Source organism: Arachis hypogaea, chromosome 10 (assembly GCF_003086295.3).
Source record: "Arachis hypogaea cultivar Tifrunner chromosome 10, arahy.Tifrunner.gnm2.J5K5, whole genome shotgun sequence".
Classification (NCBI taxonomy): domain Eukaryota; kingdom Viridiplantae; phylum Streptophyta; class Magnoliopsida; order Fabales; family Fabaceae; genus Arachis; species Arachis hypogaea.
The window spans coordinates 17,975,622-18,000,074 of NC_092045.1; the positions used below are offsets into that span (position 1 = coordinate 17,975,622).

The 24,453-nt window shown below is 35.0% G+C and overlaps 1 protein-coding gene across 1 annotated transcript; it reads left to right on the forward strand.

Annotated features, from left to right (window-relative positions):
• Window positions 1-4,593: 4,593 nt before the first annotated feature.
• Window positions 4,594-6,158, forward strand: LOC140175596 (uncharacterized). Its single transcript, XM_072204116.1, has 4 exons — window positions 4,594-4,623; window positions 4,819-5,122; window positions 5,255-5,401; window positions 5,746-6,158. The coding sequence occupies exons 1-4, from the start codon at window positions 4,594-4,596 to the stop codon at window positions 5,748-5,750; spliced, it is 486 nt and encodes a 161-aa protein (XP_072060217.1). The 3' UTR covers window positions 5,751-6,158.
• Window positions 6,159-24,453: the final 18,295 nt, after the last annotated feature.

The following is a 24,453-nucleotide window of genomic DNA, read 5'->3' on the forward strand; positions in this document are numbered from 1 at the left end:
AGAACCGGATGTTAAAGACCCCTGAGAAAACCTCTTTTCTCCTCTCTGACACCTTCTTGGAACATTGGGCCTTTGACTTATGAAGATTTATCTTCAAACTTGACGCTCTAGAAAATAAGTCCAGGCAATGCATAACCTCTATTACTTGAGCTTTTGATGCCTTACAGAAAAGCAAAAGATCATATGCAAACATAAAACGAGAGAGTCATGGTCCGTTCCTAGAAACCGCTACCGGGTTCCACAAACCTTAGGAAACTCTATGAGAGATAAAGCAGGCAAGCATTTTCATACAGAGTATAAATAGATAAGGAGACATGGGATCTTCTTGCCTCAACCCTCTCTTTGGATTGAAATTTTGGAGCCTGTTTCTATTCCATAAAACTTCCAACGAAGAGGAAGTCACACAATTCAATACAAGATTAATGGTAGCCTTTGGAAACCCAAACCGGACCAAAGTAGCTTCCAAAAAACGCCAGTCTACCATGTCATAAGCTTTTTCTAAATCAATCTTGAACGCCATGGTCCTTTTTCGAGACTTAGTGTTCCTCATGAAGTACATAATCTCCTGAGCAATGATAATATTCTCTGTGGTTCCTCTTCCTGGAATGAACCCTCCTTGCAAAGGACCAATGATCTCCGACAGAAAAGGTCGGAACCTGTTAACTAGAACCTTTGTGACAATTTTATAAATTACATTACATAAGCTAATAGGCCGAAACTCCTGTAAGGAAGAGGGAACTTCCACTTTAGGAATTAGAACAACGAGAGTATCGAAAATAGCCACATTCATTGGCTCACCCTCAAAGGCTCGCTTGACCAGTCCACACACATCATTGCTAAGAGAGTCCGAAAACTCTTTGTAGAAAATTGCTTGAAATCCATCTGGCCCTGGGGCCTTAAACGAACTCATGGTCATCACAGCTCTTTTAACCTCTTCAGACGTCACTGGTTCCACTAGCTTTTGACAAGCCTTAGTACTAAGAGACGGGCAAGGAAAATGCCCCCTGGCGTCCAGGTCAATATCCTCCCTTGTAGAAAAGAGTTTTTGAAAGAAAGAATTTGCCGCTATTTCTAGAGTTGAAGTCTCCATGTTCTAAGACCCATCCTCCAAAAACAACCCATGAATTTTGTTCCTCTTTCACCTGATAACCGTCTGCAGATGAAAAAATTTTGTATTTCTGTCTCCACATCTCACCCATTGTTCTCTAGATTTTTAATACCACAACAGCTCTTCTTGAAGAAGGACAGCATTCAGTTCCTGATGCAAAACTTGCTTTTTGATCCTAAGCTGTTGATCCTCCTGACTCTCCAGAGTAATCTGAACGTCATTCAAAAGCCTCTCTAACTCCCTTTTCTTAACAAAAATATTGACAAAAACCTTTTTATTGAAGCTAGTTGCATCTTTTTGAACCTCCAACAAATATTTGACCACATCCGGAGCTCCTTTATTCCAAGCTGTATGAATAACATTCCTAAAAAGAGGATGAGTCATCCATGCAGCTTGGAATCTGAACGAACAATGGCCCTTGGTAGCCCTCTCTGCCATCTTTCACCTAGTGAACAACGGGCAATGATCAGAATAAAGGCACACCAGCACCTCAGTATAAGCCTCCGGAAACATCAGTCGCCAGTCCTGGTTGATGACTGCTCTATCAAGCTTCTTAGCCACCTGCACCCCACCTTTCACCTTCCTGTACCAAGTGAATCTTCTCCCAATAGCCCCCATATTAAACAGCCCATAATCCTCCAATGTTTTCACAAATTGTTCTGCTCTGGCAAGTCTAAACTGCCCCCTCTAACTTCACTCTGCAACAGCACATCATTAAAGTCCCCTAACACAATCCAAGGTCCATGGATCATATTAGCAATCCTTGTCAAGTCACCCCACAGTTCTTTACGCTGATGTATATGCGGATTAGCATACACTGCACTACAGTAACTAGAAGTATTGCCCATAGTGATTTCAAAACTGATACATTGATCAACTACATTCAATACTCTCACAGAAATATTTGAATTAGAACATAGAACCCAGATACCCCCACTATGACCATTGGTCTCAATAATACCAACACCCTGGTAACCTAGATTATTCCAAAAAGATTTCATCCTCTCGAAAGGAATATAGGTTTCAAACAGAATGAAAAAAGTATGGTGAAATTTATTCACTAACTCTTTACTATAAACTCGGGCCAATTTATTATAGGCCCCTCTAATATTCCAAAATAGAAAGCTTAAATCTAAATAATCCATAAAATAATTGCACTGTAAAAAGGACCAACCTCAACCGAAGTTCCTAACGAGATGATGAAGATCCACCATCATATCCCCTTGACACTTGCTTGTCCTTATCCGGTTGTTGTCCGGATTGCTTGTGTCCCTCCACTAACAACCCTTTCAATTTGCTGATTTGCTACTTGCTGGTGTCGCCAAGGCAATTCGGAGTCGACGACGAATTCTGCAAAAAAAGAAGGGCTCAACCTCTTCTGTCCATTTTTTAAAATGGCAGTGAAAGTTGGCACCGCAACGGAGACAGCTTTGCCCTTCACCCCTTGCTGTTTGGAAGACGCCATGTGTGCTTGAGATTCGCCAACCGACCCAGTCTTCACCCCTGATTCGGCTCCTCTCATACGTAGCCCAAAGTCACGGTTCTGGTCCAATTTCTGATTTAAGTGCATCGACACTTTGTCTTTAGAGGTTTGTTGGACTTTGTTTGATTGGCTCAATTTTTCTCTCCTTTTACCGCTGACTTTGGTCCAGTCAGCCTTATTTCCTAAATGCTGGACCCCACTTCCTTCCCATGCAACGTATCACCCAATTCCTCTCCAATTTCTACAACTATAACTGAATCTTTGGGATTGCATCCAAATTCAAAATGTAATTTATTTATTTATTTTAACTAACCTATAATTTTATTTCTATTGTTATGTTATCGTTGGTTTTTTAAGATATTGTTAAGACTTGCTATGTTATTGTTGGTTATTTGAAATTTAATGTTGAGACTTGTTATATATATATATATATATATATATATATATATATATATATATATATATATATATATTTAATTTTTTTAATTTACATAACCGCAAATCTAATCCAATCCAAACCGCTCGAAATTGGATTGGATCGGATCGGATTTTTTTTAAAAATCATCCAATCCAAACTGTACCGCAAGTAAACATAGTGTTCGGATCAGATGAGTTTTTGACTCAAAATCGATCCAAACCACACTGCAAACACCCCTACATGAGATCAACTCTAATATAATATAGAAGGTATTTTCTGTTAAATAAGACCCCTACTTAACGGTCCTTAATACAAATTTTTTCCATGCAAATAATTATTATAATTGTTAAATTTAAGAGTTTTTTTTTGCATCTTTAAGTGTTTGTTTGGCTGTCATTATCTTGATAATTTAAAAAATATCTTTTTTTTAATAAAAAATATCTTTTTTATTTTTTAGTGTGTTTGACAAATTTCTAATAATAAAAGTAAAAGCACTAGAAAAAAAAATCATTTTTGAGAAACTGTAATTTACATCTTTTTTTTTTAAAGATTTTTTTTACTTAAAAAAAGATGTTTTTCATATAATAAGTAAACAAAAAGTACTTTTATATTATTATACCCAAAAATAATTTATAGATAAAAAGATCTTTTTGTATGAGATGTCCAAACATAAAATTATTTTTACTTTTTCATAAAATCTTTTAAAAAAAGATAACTAAAAAATATCTTTTTTTAAAAGCTCACTCAAACAAGTCCTAAATCTCGAAATTATATTTTATAGAAATGCTTAAAATAGCATTAGTGATAATCAACAAAGTAAAGTGTCTTAATTCTCTTACTAAATTACTGATCGTTGGAGTTTTCACCTTTACATTGATATGATTGTGTATAGAAAAAATTATTTTAAACGCCTGTTACAGAGATTTAATTATTAAAATAATATTTTTAATATAAAAATTATTAAAAAATATTTGATTTTTATAATATTTAAATCGAAGGATTAAATTTTTTTTATAGAAAAATAAATATCTTTAAATTATTTTTCATTTATTTCTATTTTATAAACATAATATTTTTAATTATTTATTATATTCAAATTCTTATTGAATTCATTTATAACAAAAAAAATTGTTATTTCAAATATAAATATAGTTAATTAATTAGTGACTAAAAATTGATATGTCTATTTAGAAATTAATTTTAAACTGATTAGATAAATTATTGTATATTCAATCTATTATTAAAATTAAAAACAAATACTAAGCTTCATTCTCCCTAGAAACCTGTAAAACCCATTAGCAGGGAGAATCTGCGCAACATATGTATATACATTATATTAAATCTAATAATTCTAATAATTCCAATAAATCTTCTCTCTTCAAAACACTTCTTTATCTACATTAAACCATATTTTCATTGCAAAAGAATAGTGAAGGTAAGGGGAAAAAATGTGTAGATCCTATAATTTTTTAATTGAAAATAAAATGATGAACAAGTAAAAAAAGTTTAAATTATTTCGATCATACATCTTTATAGAATAATGATAAAAGAGTTAAATTTAAAGTCAGAGGATTTATCAATGGCATGGTTCTGAAAATCGGACCGGACCGGACGGTTCAATCGGAATAATCGAGAACCGGTCACCTAGCCGGTCCGGTAACAAAAAAAATCGTCTGACAAAAAATTGGTAAAAAAACCGGTCGAACCGGCGATTAACCGGTGAATCGAAAGAACCGTCCGATTTTTTAACGGTTTTTGGTTTGAAAGCTAAAATGCTAAACGACATCGTTTTGGCTAAAAAAAAAAGAGAAAACGCGTAAAAAAGGAACACAACGTCGAAGCCCTAATCAGTTTTCCTTCCCCTCTCCAGATTCCAGAAATCACCACCATTCACACCCAAGCTCCAAAAATCACCATCGCCACCAATTACCATCGCCACCCACAGCCATCAGTGAAGCCCACCGCCATCGCTATCGCCACCGCATCCCGCAGCCAGCCATCCACAGCAGTGACGACATTGACCACCGCAACCACCACCGCGTCCTGCTTCTCGCCGAGCCCACCTCCTCTGTCGTCATTGCCGAGTGTCGCCGAGCTCGCCTACTCGCCGCCGGTAATACTCTGTTCTTGATTTATTTGCTACCTTCTGTTTATGATTTATGAGCTCGCTTCCTTCTGTGAATTTGGTTGCTGCTTCTGATTTTTGTTTTTGATTGCTTCATGATTTTTGAGCTCGCCTCATCAGTGGTCTGTATGCGAGTTTTGGTGTTTTGGACACAGAGAAAGAGAAGGCCAAAGGGTTGTGTTTGTGTGAGGAGGGAAGAGTGTGGAGAGTGTTGGGAGACTGCTCACGCCATATTCTACGGTGGCAGCGATGCCTACGGAACAATGAGTATCCACTATCACTTCAAAGTTTCTTCCTTTCTAACCCTTCAACTAAAAAACCTTCACTTTTCTTATGTTTTACTATGTTTTCTAAACCATACTTGACACTTCTCGATTTTCTACTCGTTTGTTTCTCTTTTTTACAAATTTTTTTTGTCATTGCTTTATTTTGTTTGGAATGTATTTCTGAATTTTGGATTTCATATGATGCTCCAATAGGATATCTTCCATTTATGATATTGAAACCCTGCTTCCAATGCTTTTTTTTTTTTGTTATTATAGGACCCTTTTTGATTGATGTAGTTCTGTTTATTTGGTTAATTTCTTAGCTAATTGGTGTTTGTGTGTTAGGGTAGATCAATATGAATAACATGAAGGTTCCAAATGTTCCTGGTGGAGGGCTTTCTGCTCTGCTCAAAGTTAGCATCTTTGGTGGTCTTGCTGTGTATGGAGCTGCAATGGGTATTCTGTGCTTGTCTATACTAATATACCTTTGTTTTGCAATTGAAATGTTTGTGATGTGTTTTGCAACTTGCAGCACTTGTTCCATTCTGAAAGGGTATTCTATGGAAGTATTTTGTTATGAATTTTCTGGCCTTATGGTAGACTAACAGTCTTCTTGTGAAGCATGAGTCAAAAACAGTGTTAATGTGCTTCTATATATCTGAATCAGTGTATTTCAAAGTCCTGCATATGGTAAACTGGTTGTTATGTATCAACAAATTATGCTTGTCTGTATTAATATACCTTTGTTTTGGATAGTATCATTCAATCTATTTATACTTTACAGCCACAATTTAAGTGTTGCTAGATAATATGTACACAAGCCATGCCAATTTAAATTCTTTTGAGTTTCTTAGTATCATTATATTTCTCTTCGTTAATGATCTATGAAGTTGTTTAGTTATAAACTTTGATGTTTGAAGTTATTTGTGAACCTCTAATATTAAGTTATGAATAATTTATTATGTGAAATTTTAAATTTTATTAAGTTAGAAATTATTGAATTTATATATTTAAAATTATTTTTAGATTTTTTAATAATTTTATTTAATATTTAATTAAACCGGTTGAACCCCGGTCAAACCAGTAAACCATTGAACCAGTAACCTCACCGGTTTATTGACCGGTCCGATTCTCACAACCTTGATCAATGGTGAAACAGTATATGCAATAACTTTTTTTTTTGTTATAGATAAAGGTGTATAAATAAATATTTGAAGAAGATAGGTAAATATAAAGAAAATATGTTTATAATAAAGAAATAAATAAAAGAATAATATAAGGATTTTTGTTTTTTTATAAAAAATATTTGATTTTTCTATTAAATATTATAGGAATTAATTCTTCTTAATAATTTTGATATTAAAGATTCTTTTTAATAATTAAATCTCTCTAATAGTCTTTTAGTATAATTTTTTTTTGTGTATAACTAATTTTGTCTGATTTTGTCCAATTTAACAATAAGAGGATTTTGAAAATAGTAAGGGTTTAATTTTGATATATTGAGAGTGTAAAATATTTGACACAATCATATAATTATATTTGTCCTTTTGAATGATATTTACGAAATTAATAAAAATACTAGTTATTTTTAATGATATGACATTGCATGATTGAATACACGTACTGAGAGTATCAAAATTAAATTCGAATAGTAATTAGTAAATTCTATATAATTTGAGGTACTAGGTGGATATTAATATGGGATATGATTTTGTCACACTTGATTCTCTCGAATTGAACATTGATAAAGGCTGAGTTAGACAATTGGATGAAAGTAATTATTTATTTATTTTACGAAGAACACTGTTTAGCGTATAATTAAGGATGATCTTTAATATTATTTTTTTATGAAATATAATTTTTTTTAAAGTCAGAAAAAAAGGGGTGCATATATCATATTTTTTTCCTTATTTTTTTTGGTGGTCTTGAAGGTGAACAAGTAAATGTGTAGACTTTGTTTTGGACCTTATAATGCGTAAGCTTTTTCTTTTTATGGACAGGATGTGTAGTGTGTGAGTAAGATAGGGCATTTGTAGCAACCTTGTAGGCCTCTACGTTCAAGGAATGTGAAAGTTATTGAAATTGATATCTCCAAAACCTTTATGAGAAATGTACTGACCCAAGAAAAAGGTTAAACCTTATAGGCCTCTACGTTCAAGGAATATTTAATGTACTGATGTCGTATGTTGATTTACAGCTGCTGGATGTAGTTCCATTGGGAATAATTAAGGTTAAAGTCTGAAAATGAAAAGCCTGAAAATATACACATTCACACTTATTCTCATTAAATAGCATTTGGTAATTTTGTTGTCTGGATTCGGATACTGCCGCTAATTCTTCAATTATGAACGTAGTCCTCGACTGATCAAACTGATAAACGTTCATAGTATTGATGTACTTTGAATTGAATTATATGGCCTTCATTAATGTTTGTGAGAATTCAGTACTAACTTGATGAAGTTGGCCAAGGGCCTCTGAACCTTTCTTAGCAAAAGGTTCACCCAACGTAAATAACTTGACTTAACAAGAGCAGTGATGAGCAAATTACGAGAACCCTTCATGACAGCATTGATACACTCCGAGATGTTTGTCGTCATATGACCAAACTGACGACCTTCATCCGCATATTGCACCCAATGTGAGCAAGGAATTTCTTCAAGCCAGTTTGTGATTACAACATTCTCGCCTCTTAGACGGCCAAAATAATGAGCGAACTCCCGTTGTGACTTCGAATACGCTGCGTTAAACAAAACTTCTTCAAGTCTTTGTTTTTGAAGTGAGTCATGAAATTGGCAGCAATGTGTCTTATACAAAATGCCTGAAAAGCATGAGGTAGTTTCCATAAACTTCCTTCGGCGTTCAAGCATCATCAATTGATTTGTGCCTATCTGGAATCATTAAGATGCCAGGTTGTGGTATCACATGCTACCACAGATACAAAAGAAAAAATGACCAAACCTCTTTCGTCTCACCCTCAACAATGGCAAATGCAGTAGGCAAAATGTTTGCATTGCCATCTTGAGCAATAGCCATGAGTAACGTGTCTCCGTATTTACCATATAAGTGGGTGCCATCGATAGAAATAAGTGGCTTGCAATGCTTGAAAGTCTCAACACACGATAAAAACGTCCGAAATACCCGATGAAACATGACAGTGTCGACTAAATTAGGCCAAGGCTGTGTCACAAGTTGCACCCAAGTACCTAAAAATCCATTAACAATTAGCACATGTAGATGGTGACTTTATACAAAACTAAGATACAATGTAATGAATCTTACCGGGTAAGTACATATGCATAGCGAATAACCAATGAGGAAGCTCGTTTATGACTCCTCCCAATTGCCATATATTCTAGCAATTACTCTCTGTTTTGCAAGCCAAATCTTTCTGTATGACGCCTTGTAACCGAAGTGATTTTTCATACCTCCTTGCAGAAACTTGATGTTGATTGTTGGATCTGCTTTGACCATTATAAATATGTGCTGAGCAATAATCTTTGAATCCAACCTACGATGGTCTTAGGCCATGGATGTTTACATACAAGTATGATGACCATTGTATCTCCTAATCTCCCATTTTTCTTTTTTTCGGCGATATGCTATGCGTATGTTCTAAGACCAACTGGACCCGAACCGGATACACTGTACATCATACTTCAACTGGTCACTCTCTAGTATTTTATATTCAACAACCCTCCTAATGTTGTACCTCTTAACTGTCAACATGACTTCCTCCTTATTTTCAAATTGTTGTCCAACCTCGAACTCATTGGTTGGATCCTCTTTGAGGCCTCCATGAGTAAACGACCAATCTGAAGTCATTGCATCGAGATTCAACCTGGAGAAGTGATCCAGCCGGTCATTTGGTTGAGAAATGGCAGGCTATGTCAGAGCGATTCGTGTGTCCCTATAGTAGTTCATCTATTCTTTCTCATCACCATCATCAAGAATTTATGTTGGTTCATCATCAGCATCGTCTCCGTCATCAGGGTTAACTTCATAGGGTTCCATAATCGGATCCCTTATAATAGAACCCTCATGACTTTCAATAATATCATGCATCATTTTAGCAATAACAAGTTCAACGTTTGACCCCTCTTGACTACTTTAATTTCAAGTGGCATATTTAGATCAACCATCGTCCTTCTAATATTTCTTCTAACAACTCCACTTAACAGACTGTTATCAACAGTATTCGGAAATAATTCTTGTCCACCCAACTTAACTAGAAAAATGAATAATTCTAACATATAAACATTTGTCCATCGGTTGTGCCACGACCTTATAAGACATACGTCCTCGTCGTCACGTAATACCTAATTCAAACAACAGAAACATTTCTCAAAATCGTGGTCTAATAAACATAATAATAACTTAAGACAACTGTAATATACCTTTTATAAAACAAATTGCCATCTACTTCGGTCAGATATCTGTAGTAAAATTTTTCACTCTTTTCGTGTGTGTGTGTTGTTGAGCTATCCAATAGAATGTAATATCAAATTCTTCAATGCTATTTGTAGCAACCCTCAGTTTTAAAAAATATAAATATAAATAAGTTATAATTTATTTTATAAAATTAGAGTTCCTTATTTTTAAAAAATTATTTTTATTATCAGTAATTGAACTAATTTTATAATAATTTAAATTTAATCAAATTCATATTATTATTATTATTATTATTATTATTATTATTATTATTATTATTGTATATAATTGCCGTAAGTATTAAATTGCATTATAAGTTTATATATATTATATTCATTGCATTACTATTATTATTACTATGATTACGTTTATTATTATGATTACATGACCATCATTACTATTGTTAGTATTATTATTACTATTATTAACTATAAAGCATAGAAAATAAAAGGGGATTTACATTTTGCATTAGGTTACATATATATTATTATTATCATTATGCATTAGGTTACGTGTATAAATATATATATATATATATATATATATATATAATATTAAGTTTTGTAATATAATATTATGCTATTATAATTCATTTTTAGCTTTCTTCTAGTATAAGTATAATCTATTACTATAATTTTCTTATAATTTTCTTTCATAAAGTGTATATATAATATAAAGAAAGCTAAGGCAGCGTTTTAATCATATAATATTAACGTATGCGAGAGGAAAGAAAAGAAAGAAAATGGAGAGAGAAGACAGAAAGAGAACGTAAATTCTTCTGAACCTCCGGCTTCGATTTCTTGAAATTCGTAACTCCAATAAAAAATCTAATCTGATAAGAGTATTCGTAATCTCTTCCTCTACACGTTGGTACCATTTTTTATTAGTGGAAGTTAATAGTGATGCACCTCCTCTTTCCTTTGGGTTTGGCCAACGAAAGTTTTAGGAGGCACAGACGATTCTGGACGTTTTCTTCTTCGATAGCTCGGTCAGAAAGCTTCTCCAGAGTTTTGAATATTTTGATTCCGTACGAAGGTATGGTTTTGGTTTCTCATAGTTAATGTTTAATGTCACGTGAAAATTTAGGCTAGAAGACCTTAAGATAGGAATGAAATGAATGAATAATTGATGGATTGTGTATATAGTATAAAATGTGAGGCTTAGCTGTTGTCAATAATTTGCTATTGAAGTTGGTTGGTTTTGAAAAAAGATTTAATATTGGTATTTGTTTGATTTTGAAATAATTTGTTACTGAAAATTATTTGAATGACTGAGAGGTGTTTGGTTTGATAGTTGGGACCCTTGAAGGGTGGCAGAAATTTAAGTCTTAGAGGAGATATTGCCAAAATTTCTATAAGAATTGGAGTTTTGATTTGAGGTATTATTTTAAAAGGGAAAGAGATTATTATGTGGCTTGTGTATCTGAGACTATTTGTTGACCATCTGTCACAAGATGTGACTGGGCACTTTAACTCCCCGGATTCCCCCATGGGCATGCATATATATATAAATATTGAATATTATATTTGAGCTTGGAGTTCGTCTCCATGGAATACTATATTATTGAGATTGGAGTATGACTCCATGAAATATTATATTTGAGCTTGGAGTTTAACTCCATGGAACATTATCGAGCTTGGGGATGCGCGCACAGAGGGACTGTCCAATGGTTAACTACCAGGACTTGTCGGGTTGGCTGTATAACCGACAGATGAGACTCATCAGCCATATGACAGGCATACATCATATGCATTTGTTTGTTTGCTTGCTTGAGTGTGCATTGTTTTGGATTGCTTAACTGTTTAATTCTGTTTATCCGCTACTTGTTCTACTTGCTGTAAATGCTTCTCTATCTGTGTTTTTCTTGCTTGAACTGTATGTGTATGTTTTCTGAGAAATCCCTCTTGACAAAGGTGTGAGGGGAGAGGGTTGTTCTACCAGTGATTCGGAGGATTGGAGGCGACAGAAAGTGAAGTATTAAGTTAAAGTTAGATTCAGAACTAGAATACGTTAGATAACTTACCTAACTTTTGGTTTAGTTTATTTTATTTAAGAATGATTTTGAGTGTCGGAGTTCTAGGAATGCCTCTGGCTTTCCCGAGACCTTTTATATTAACTATGTGGGCACTTTTACCATACTGAGAACTTCCGGTTCTCATCCCATACTATGTTATTATTTTTCAGATGCAGGTCGAGAGACACCTCGTTGAGCGTCTGTGTATCCTCCTTACGAGCGAAGAACTATCTTTTGGACTGTCATATTTTGTTTTAGGCTATGTATATATGTTAATAGAATCTCCGCATGTATATTTTGTGTTTTGTCCCTCCTAGAGGTCGACTTGGAGATACAGGGGTTATTTTGTGGTTTGAGTTTCATTTTGGGTTGTATATATACATAATTATATACTCTGGCCGGCCTTAGCTTCGCAGGTCGAGTATGGAGCTTGCTATTAGAGTTTTGGAACTCTGATATGTATATATGTTTTCAGTTATCTTTCGATTTTACCTGTCGGCTTTACAAATATCCATGCGAGGGTGTCACGATTTTCTGTTTATCATTTTGTTTAGCTTGTTCTTCAAGGCTCCTAAATATGATTTCATCCAACTATATCTATGTACATATCCTTTTCTTTTAGAGGTCGTAATACCTTGTCACCTCTGCTTTACGACTTAAGCGTAAGGCTCTATGTGGTAGGGTGTTACATTATGATATCAGAGCAGTTCGTTCCTATAGAGCCTGAGGGATGGACTGATTAAGCTTCTGGGCATACTCTGGGTATGTGTATGTGCTATTAGGATATCTGATTGATATATGTGGCATAAATGTTCTTGAGCATACATTTGGAACTTGAAGCATTAAACTTGCGATATTGAGACTGATCAACTTAATATCACTTGTTTGGTGTGAACAGGGACCAAATGTCATCTCGTGGATCTGAACGAGGCATACGGAGAGGAAATCCCGAGGTTGAACCAGTACAAGGACGTCGAGGTGGAAACCCTAGTGCTAGTACGAGTAACATAAGTCGATACTATAGGTCAATGACCTTTACTGATTTCCTCAAGAATGATCCACCTCGGTTTAACGGAAACGCTAATGCCCTGGAAGCTGATCAATGGTTTCGAGAAGTGGAGAGGTTTTTGTACACCCAGCATGTTCCTGAAGTACAGTCAGTGGAGATAGTGACTTATATGTTGGAGGGAGATGCTCAGAATTGGTGGCAAAAATTGTGTCATACCTTACAGGTGGAGTTAACGGATGTCCCTTAACATAGATTCAAGACAGAGTTTTACGGGAGATATTTCTTGCATGTGTTTCGCATTGCAAAGGAATTGAAATTAATGCAGCTGAAGCAAAAGGATATGTCCGTTGCCGACTATACCCGTGAATTCGTCAATCTATGCCGTTTCTCAAAAACTTGTCAAGGAAATCCAGCCGATTATGAGGAATGAAAGTGTGCTCAGTATGAGAAAGGACTAAGGAGAGATATCTTTAATTACGTGTATCCACAAAAGCTAACAAATTTCACTAAGTTGGTTAAGAAGAGCCAGCTTGCAGAGGATTGCTCCATGAAGTGGACACTGCTACAGGAAGGCTTTGGTGAGACCACTCCAGAGGAGCCGCACAGGTACGAACTGGGAATGTGTTTTCGATGTGGAGCACCGGGACACATGTCTAAGGATTGTTCGCATGGGAGAGCCGCAGATGCGGGTTGGCCACGACAGGATCGAGGTAAGTATGATACCGAATGCGTAGAATGGATTTGTTCTATGTAGAGCTAGGACCCTGCTTTCATTTAGGTTACATAATCGAATTGGGAAGTTTAGGACTGGAAAGACTGGACATAGTTTTGAACTTGGATATGGACTAGGAGTTTAGGCCGATAGAAATATCTGTTTGATAACCGGTTAGGTGTCGAGAGAAAGAGTAAGTTGTGATAAATTCAGTGTCAGAGGCTGAACCAGTTTCGATTGTATTACGTAAGGTGACACCAATAGAATTGGCAGAACTTAAGAGCTAGATGAAGTGAGTATTAGAAGTGATAAACCCATTATTCTAATACCAACCTGCCTTATAACTTTTTTGCATCGTGTTTATCTTGTAACTTCTGTTTTTGCGTAGACTTTTAAGAATATTCTGGATTTACAAACAAAGCATGTCAAATCTTTCTGTTTTTCTTTGACATGTTCAAGAAGGGAAGTTATGTTAGTATGAATCTTTTATATTTTATATCAATTTTTGAGGGCGAAAATTTTTATAAAATAGGTAGAATATAGCAACCCTCAATTTTAAAAATATAAATATAAATAAGTTATAATTTATTTTATAAAATTAGAGTTTTTTATTTTAAAAAAATTATTTTTATTATCAGTAATTGAACTAATTTTATAATAATTTAAATTTAATCAAATCTATATTATTATTATTATTATTATTATTATTATTATAAATATTGTATATAATTGTCGTAAGTATTAAATTGTATTATAAGTTTATATATATTATATTCATTGCATTACTATTATTATTACTATTATTACGTTTATTATTATTATTACATGACCATTATTACTATTGCTAGTATTATTATTACTATTATTAACTATAAAATATAGAAAATAAAAGGTGGTTTATACTTTGCATTAGGTTATATATATTATTATTATCATTATGCATTAGGTTATATATATATAATTAAAACGCCGCCTTAGCTTTTTTTTATATTATATATACATTTCATGAAAGGAAATTATAGTAATAAATTATACTTATATTAGAAGAAAGCTAATAATTCATTAAGCTAATAAATTATACTTATAGTAATGAATTATATATATAATTAATTCTTAGCTTTCTTCTAATATAAGTATAATTTATTACTATAATTTCCTTTCATAAAATGTATATATAATATAAAAAAAGCTAAGGCGGCGTTTTAATTATATATATATATATATATATATATCATTAATGTATGCGAGAGGAAAGAAAAGAAAGAAAACAGAGAAAGAAGACCGAGAGAGAACGTAAATCTTTCTGAACCTCCGGTTTTGATTTCTTGAAATTCGTAACTCCAATCAAAAATCTAATCCGGTAAGAGTATTCGTAATCTTCTCCTCTACACGTTGGTACCATTTTTTATTAGTGGAAGTTAATAGTGACGTACCTCCTCTTTCCTTTGGGTTTGGCCAATGAAAGTTTTAGGAGGCACAGACGATTCTGGACGTTTTCTTCTTCGACAGCTCGGTCAGAAAGCTTCTCCAGAGCTTTGAATATTTTGATTCCGTACGAAGATATGGTTTTGGTTTCTCGTAATTAATGTTTAATGTCACGTGAAAACTTAGGCTAGAAGACCTTAAGATAGGAATGAAACGAATGAATAATTGATGGATTGTGTATATGGTATAAAATGTGAGGCTTAGCTGTTGTCAATAATTTGCTATTGAAGTTGGTTGGTTTTGGAAAAAGATTTAATATTGGTATTTGTTTGATTTTGAAATAATTTTTTACTGGAAATTATTTGAATGACTGAGAGGTGTTTGGTTTGATAGTTGGGACCCTTGAAAGGTGGCAGAAATTTGAGTCTTAGAGGAGATATTGCCAAAATTTCTATAAGAATTGGAGTTTTGATTTGAGGTATTATTTTAAAAGGGAAAGAGATTATTATGTGGCTTGTGTATTTGAGACTATTTGTTGACCATCTGTCGCAAGATGTGACTGGGCACTTTAACTCCCCGGATTCTCCATGGGCATGCATATATATATAAATATTGAATATTATATTTGAGCTTGGAGTTCGTCTCCATGGAATACTATATTATTGAGCTTGGAGTATGACTCCATGAAATATTATATTTGAGCTTGGAGTTTAACTCCATGGAACATTATCGAGCTTGGGGATGCGCGCACAGAGGTACTGTCCAATGGTTAACTACCAGGACTTGTCGGGTTGGCTGTATAACCGACAGATGAGACTCATCAGCCATATGACAGGCATACATCATATGCATTTGTTTGTTTGCTTGAGTGTGCATTGTTTTGGATTGCTTAACTGTTTAATTCTGCTTATCCGCTACTTGTTCTACTTGTTGTAAATGCTTCTCTATCTGTGTTTTCCTTGCTTGAACTGTATGTGTATATTTTCTGAGAAATTCCTCTTGACGAAGGTGTGAGGGGAGAGGGTTGTTCTACCAGTGATTCGGAGGATTGGAGGCGACAGAAAGTGAAGTATTAAGTTAAAGTTAGATTCAGAACTAGAATACGTTAGATAACTTACCTAACTTTTGGTTTAGTTTATTTTATTTAAGAATGATTTTAAGTGTCGGAGTTCTAGGAATGCCTCTGGCTTTCCCGAGACCTTTTATATTAACTATGTGGGCACTTTTACCATACTGAGAACCTCCAGTTCTCATCCCATACTATGTTGTTGTTTTTCAGATGCAGGTCGAGAGACACCTCGTTGAGCGTCTGGGTATCCTTCTTACGAGCGAAGAACTATCTTTTGGACTGTCATATTTTGTTTTAGGCTATGTATATATGTTAATAGAATCTCCGCATGTATATTTTGTGTTTTGTCCCTCCTAGAGGTCGACTTAGAGATACAGGGGTTATTTTGTAGTTTGAGTTTTATTTTGGGTTGTATATATACATAATTATATACTCTGGCCGGCCTTAGCTTCACAGGTTGAGTATGGAGCTTGCTATCAGAGTTTTGGAACTCTGATATGTATATATGTTTTCAGTTATCTTTCGATTTTACCTGTCAGTTTTACGAATATCCATGCGAGTGTGTCACGATTTTCTGTTTATTGTTTTGTTTAGCTTGTTCTTCAAGACTCCTAAATATGATTTCATCCAACTATATCTATGTACATATCCTTTTCTTTTAGAGGTCGTAATACCTTGCCACCTCTGCTTTACGACTTAAGCGTAAGGCTCTGTGTGGTAGGGTGTTACACTATTAGAATGTTGACTTCCGATGTCATGTACGTAATTATTGGTTGTTCAGACTTAAAAACGATAAAAACCTTCTTCATCATACACTATTTCACTATCATAATGAATGGATAACAATAGATTTATTGACATTATAGAGAAAAAATGTCAAGATGAGAACCGAAAAAATGAATGAAGTAATTGTATTGAACTCCATTCTCCAACAGCGATGCTTTTATTTGGCAGAATCAACGGTGAAGTCCGGCGAACTATATGAAAATCATAAAGTTTGCTAGAAGTGCGACGAACTTGTCATAAACTAAAAAAAAACGTCTCCTGATATTTGAAGTTGGAATAATTTATTTTTAGAAATGATTTTTTTATTTATTTTAAAAAAAATCCTATTTTTTGTTTCAATAAGATTTTAAAAATCCCTATTTTATTTCCTATCCAGTTCCCTGGTTTGATTGAAGTAACAAGTTAAATATTAATGTGGGAGTGAAGTACCAATTCGGCCCCTGTCTATTTTCAAGAATGACAACACGACCCCTCAAAATAAAATCGATCCATTTCGATCCCTGTCTTCTGATTTCGTCACACAACGCGGTCCCTGTGGGTATTTTTCCGTCAACTCTGAATGAAAAATGCTGACGTGTCAGGTTTAGAAATGGACAGATGTCTAATTGTCTCTAAATTTAAATTGATTAGGGGTTTATTTGTCTTTATAATTTTTAAACAATATTTTTTTAGATTATTTTTTTATTTATTATATTAATATTCTTTTTCCAATAAATTATTAAATATATGATATAATAAGTACAAACTAATTAATAAATTATTCAAATTTAAAAATATCATTTATTATGAAACTAAATAAATTATTCTCAAATATAATTTTTAAATACATAAATAATAAACATTAAAATTCAGTTAATACATTAATAATAATAACCCTATGATATACTATTAGTATTATAATCTAGATAATTTTTCACAATAAAATGAAAACTAATGAACACATTATTTGATATATAGTAAAATATTTTTGAGTAATAACAAATTTAATTTTTTATCTCTTTAAACTAAATTAATAATTCTATTTGATATCTTTGTACTAAAATACATTATGAGCAAGCTACTAATACTAAATGAAATAATTAAAATATATAACCTTTAATGAAATAATTAAATGCTAATTGAAATAATTCTATTTTTTATCTCTTTAGTTGAATTTTAATATACTTAAAATTTTAATTAATCTATATTATTCTTATATTGATAAATCTTTATCAATCTATAACCTTATGATCATATGTATTATTAATAGATTAATAATATTATTGATACTTTAAATTTATTGAGTTTATAAATGGTCTCCATCATATATTAATTATATTTGAATTATTTCGTTTAGTATTAGTAGTTTACTCATAGTGTATTTTAGTACAAAGATATCAAATAGAATTATTAATTTAGTTTAAAGAGATAAAAAATTAAATTTGTTCTTACTCAAAAATATTTTACTATATATCAAGTAATGTGTTCATTAGTTTTCACTTTATTGTGAAAAATTATCTAGATCATAATACTAATAGTATATCATAAGGTTATTATTATTAATGTATTAACTGAATTTTAATGTTTATTATTTATGTATAAAAATTATATTTGAAAATGATTTATTTAGTTTCATAATAAATGATATTCTTAAATTTAAATAATTTATTAATTAGTTTGTACTAATTATATCATATATTTAATAATTTATTGGCAAAAGAATATTAATATAATAAATAAAAAATAATCTAAAAAAATATTGTTTAAAAAATTATAAGGACAAATAAATCCCTAACTAATTTAAATTTAGAGGCAATTAGACCCCTGTCCATTTCTGAACCGTCAGCATTTTTCGTTCAGAGTTGATGGAAAAATACCTACAGAAACCGCGTTGTGTGACGGAATCAGGGAACAAGGACCAAAGTGGATCAATTTTATTTTAAGGGGTCGCGTTGTCATTCTTAAAAATGGACAGGAGTCGGATTAGTACTTTACTCATTAATGTGGTATGTCTTGTTAGATTAGCATTTAATTTAACTACTTATTGTATTATTATTTAGAAAAATTTTTAAGTATACTAATACACAGGTGTTTCATTAAATTTTAACTATTAATTTTAGTTATATATCTTATATATATTTTATAATTAAAATCAATAATTAAAAATTACTAAAATACTAATATATCGATACACTTAAAAATTTTTCTATTATTTATAATAAAACAAATTATATGAGAATAAAAATTTTTGATATTTTTTAATCAAAATAAAAATTAAAATAATTATTTTGAAGAGATCAAAATCTTATTTAAAATTTAAAAAATATGTTATTCCTAAAACTAAGATCTACCAGCATTAATTTAAGATATTATTTGTTTTTTTCTTCCAAAGTTAGAGGTAAAACTCAAATCCGAGACTTCTAAATGAAAATAAAAAGATATATTATTTGAACTATAACTCGTTAATTTTAGGATACTGTTTTATTATCTTAACTAATTTTATATTTTTTTATTATTACATACATTGAATTTATTATCTCGTTAGGCGTATGGAGTTTTGCAGCGAAGTGGATATTTTAGGACTTTACTTTTAATCTTTTGTTATATATGTATAGATTTTCCTTATGTGTATATTTGTTTTACTTTTGTAGTTCTCAGAGGTGTATGGAGAACTTGGACTTTATGTATGTATTTTCGGATTGTGAGTTATATATATATATATATATGTAAATATTTTTCGGCCAGTCTTAGCTTTGCAGGTTAGGTTAGGTGCTTGTTATTTTGTACTCTTGATCTTCTGTTCTTACTCTCTATTTATATATGTTTATGAACTATAACTTTTTTCGTACACAAGTAATCCTTAATCTTGAGTGTTGCGCTTTAATTTTACGATTTTGTCTTACCTATTTTTCAAGACTCCTATTATACTGTCTTCTTTCTACTATTATACGTCTATATGTTTTATTTTAGAGATCGTAATACTATACCATCTCGATTTTACGACTTAAATGTAAAGCTCTGTGTAGTAGAGTATTACGTTACCACCACTGTTCCAGTTTTAAGTATTCCACCACCAACAAGTGTTTCTATTGATCTAGTGATTGGTGCATCCTAACCACAGCTTTTGTTCATACCCTGGGTCGAGCTGACCGACCCGGGATGTTTAGTGACAAAGCGACCGACCTCTTCAGGTCAGACTGTTCGACCTCTTCTCAAAGAGCTCGGCCAAATCGACAAGAAAGCCCAATAAAGGGCCCAAATAGAGGAACACGACCCAAATCCAGAGGCAATCCCAGCCTACAGAGATAAAGGCGGTTCCGTTGAAGATAAGCTGACTTCACCCAAAGATAAGATAAGATAAGGTAAGATAACTAACTTATCTTATCTAGAAAGGTCACTTCTCACCATTATAAATACACTGGAGCACCCAGGTATAACTCATACTCTGATTCTACTCAATACCTACTTAATACCCTTGCTAACTTAAGCATCGGAGTCCCTTGCAGGTACCCCCCACCCTCCGGGGACGAAGGATCAGCACCATCACCAAGTCCAACAAGTCGGACACGGCGGCTCCAGCCACCATCATCAAATTGGACACAACAGCTCCGACCAGCACAGAAGATCTCGTCCGAGATCGACCTACAGTTTCAGGTAACCCCCGGAATATTGGCGCCGTTGCCGGGGACCTGGACGTCATCCCATCACCATGGCGGACGACCATGACAACGACCACGATTCAGGTCTGGAGGATCGGACACCACACAAAAACGCGGGTGTCACGCTACAAAACACTCCGAAAATCGACAAAGACAAAGACTCACCAAATTCAGGGGCAATAGAAGCGATCCTGGATCGCCTAAAACAACTGGAAAAAGAAACCCAACAACAACGGGAAATTGGAAGAGATCTCCAAAGAGAGGTGCGGCAACGTCGGGAGTTGGAAGAAAAATTACAGTAATTGGAAGCCGATCTCAAGTCAAAAGCCCCCCGGGCTAATCCCGAGGAAAATTCACACAAAGAGCAAGACCCGTTCACTAGGAAAATCATAAAAACCAAAATTCCAAAAGACTTCAAACTCCCGGATATGACCCTGTATGATGACACCACGGACCCCAACCACCACCTCAGCAACTTCAGAAGTAGAATGTACCTCACTAACGCCCCAGATGCTGTTCGCTGCAAGGCTTTTCCAACAACTCTCACAAAGATAGCGATCCGATGGTTCGACAATCTACCCCCGAAGTCCATCTCAAGCTTTGATGACTTAGCTAAAAAATTTCTAGCCAGATTCTCCATTCAGAAAGATAAAGCCAAGCACGCCCCTAGTTTACTAGGGATCAAACAAGGAGATCGGGAGAGCCTCCGCAGCTACATGGAGAGATTCAACAAAACATGCATGGACATACAAAGTTTACCAACGGAGGCTGCCATCATGGGACTCATCAATGGCCTACGAGAGGGACCTTTCAGCCAATCTATATCAAAAAAGTACCCGACCTCCTTAGACGAAGTGCAGGAGCAGGCAGAAAAGTATACCAACATGGAGGAAAACGCTTGGTTAGGAGAAACCTCAAAATCGGGGGCCTCCTACCGAGACAAAGACAAGGAATCCAAAAGAAAAAAAGATCGACAAGGGGAGAAAATCAAAAAATACCATAACTGCACCCCTCTCAGGGCATCTCTGGTCAAGATATACAAAGAAGTCTGCCATACGGAAAAATCCCCCCTAGCACGGCCACTCAAAGGCAAAAGGGGAGGAGGAAACCGAAAGGAATATTGTGAATACCATCGAGTCCGAGGACACTCCACAAACGAATGCTTCGACCTAAAAAACATCATAGAAAAATTGGTGAGAGAAGGAAAATTAGATCGATTCCTGGCCACCCGAGATGATGATCAAAGAAAGAGACGAAGGGATGAAGATACCGAACAAACAGAACGATCACCTCGGACACCAGAAAGACATGTCCACATGATACACGGCGGATTCACAGCAGGTGGGATCTCCAAATTCTCTCGCAAAAGATATCTCAAAGAAGTATACCATGTCGAGGTAGAGGAGAAAGCACTCAACATTCCAGCAATTACATTCACTAAAGAGGACGCATCCGGCGTCATCACAAGACACGATGATCCCATGGTTATCACCATCATATTGGCAAACGCCAACCTACACCGCACCTTAATAGACCAAGGGAGTTCTGCCGACATCTTATTCAAAACAACCTTTGATAAGCTCGGCTTGGAAGAAAAAGAACTTAAAGCATATCCAAACAGCCTGTTTGGGCTAAGAGATACCCCGGTTCGACCACTCGGATACATACCGCTACATACAACCTTCGGAAAAGGGGACTAATCCAGGACCCTCAAAATAGAATACATTGTAGTCGATATAAGTTCAGCTTACAACGCTCTCATAGGACGGACAACACTCAACCAACTCGGTGCAATAGTCTCGACCCCACACCTATGTATGAAGTTCCCAACCCCAAAAGGGATAGCCACGATAAAAGCAGACCAAAAGACGGCACGTCACTATTATAACGAAAGCCTAAACCTCAGAAGCAAAGGAAAAGAGTTCCACACAATCGAGCTGGGCGGAGTTCATCGACGAGAAGAACTTCGTCCCCAGCCAGAAGGTGAGATAGAAAAGATTTAGATCGGAGACACCCCGAAAAAAACAACCAATATCGGCACAATCCTAAAAGGAGATTTAAAAGAATTACCAATACAATTCTTGCGAGATAATGTCGATCTCTTCGCGTGGAAAGTCGCAGACATGCCAGGTATCGACCCGAAGCTAATGTGTCACAAGTTGGCAGTCTATCTAGGATCTCGACCGGTGCAGCAGAGACGAAGAAAACTTGGGCCAGAGCGATCCCAAGCTGTGGACGAGCAAGTACAGGCACTACTGGAAGCCGGATTCATAAGAGAAGTCAAATACCCGCTATGGCTAGCCAACGTTGTCTTGGTGAAAAAATCAAATGGAAAGTGGCGAATGTGCACCGACTACACCGATCTCAACAAGACTTGTCCAAAAGATCCATACCCACTCCCAAGTATCGACACTCTAGTAGATGCTTCCTCCGGATACAAATATCTCTCGTTTATGGACGCATACTCGGGGTACAATCAAATCCCCATGTATCCACCAGATCAAGAAAAGACCTCGTTCCTAACAGCGAAAGCAAACTACTGCTACATTGTGATGCCTTTCGGTCTCAAGAACGCAGGAGCTACTTATCAAAGGCTAAAGAATAAAGTCTTCTCAGATCACATCAGAAAAATCATGGAAGTTTATGTGGACGACATGTTGATGAAGACACAAAGCGAAGATACGTTATTATCCGACCTGACTCAAGTGTTTTACACTATAAGAAGCACAACATGCGGCTCAATCCCGCAAAATGCACCTTCGCAGTAGAAGCAGGCAAATTCTTAGGCTTCATGCTCACACAAAGGGGAATTGAAGCAAACCCAGACAAATGTCAAGCCATACTCAACATGAAGAGCCCAACTTGTGCCAAAGAAGTACAACAACTCAACGGGAGGTTGGCCGCCCTATCCCGATTCTTAGCAGGAGCTGCGATAAGATCTCTCCCCTTTTATGCTACTTTAAGAAAGGGAAAACAGTTCGAATGGACGACGAAATGTGAGCAAGCCTTCCAAGACTTCAAGGAGTTCTTAGGACGGCCACCTATCCTATCTCGACCACGAGAAGGAGAACCGCTCATATTATACCTCGCAGTAGGGAGCCGGGCAATAGCCTCAGCACTAGTCAGAGAAGACAAACATGGGCAACAACCCATATACTTCATTAGCAAAGCGCTGCAGGGATCCGAGCTGAACTACCAGAAAATAGAAAAATTTGCCTATACCCTGATTCTAACATCTCGACGACTCCTCCCGTACTTCTAGGCTCACACCATTAAGGTTCGAACTTACCAGCCCATAAAAGGAATATTGCAGAAAACAGATCTGGCAGGCAGAATTCTACAATGGGCAGTCGAGTTGTCTGAATTTGACCTCCAATATGAAGCTCAGACGGCCATCAAATCACAGTATCTGGCCGACTTTATCGCAGAATTCACAGATGCCCTAGAAACCCCCACAGAATGGAATCTTTACGTGGACGGTTCTTCAAATAAAACTGGAAGCGACGCAGGCGTGATAATAGAAAGCAACCAAGGAACCCAAGTCGAGCTCTCCCTCAAGTTTGGGTTCCCGGCCTCAAACAACCAGGCAGAATATGAAACATTATTAGCTGGCTTGAAGCTGGCTACAGAGATCGGAGCTCAAAAACTCAACATTTACAGTGATTCACAAGTGGTCACATCACAAATAACAGGGAGCTACCAAGCCAAAGATCCAATCATGAAAAAATATTTGGACAAAACCAAGGAGCAGCTCGGATAAATCAGGGAGTATAAAATCTGCCACATACCCCGCGAACAAAATGCCCGAGCTGATGCACTCTCAAAACTAGCTAGCACCAAACCAGGGGGCAACAATAAGAGCCTCATCCAGGAAATGTTGCAAAACCTGTCAATCTCGAAAGAAGAAAAAGCCCTGACTATAACAAGTCAGGACCAAGGATGGATGACCCCCAAAATCAACTACCTCAAAAC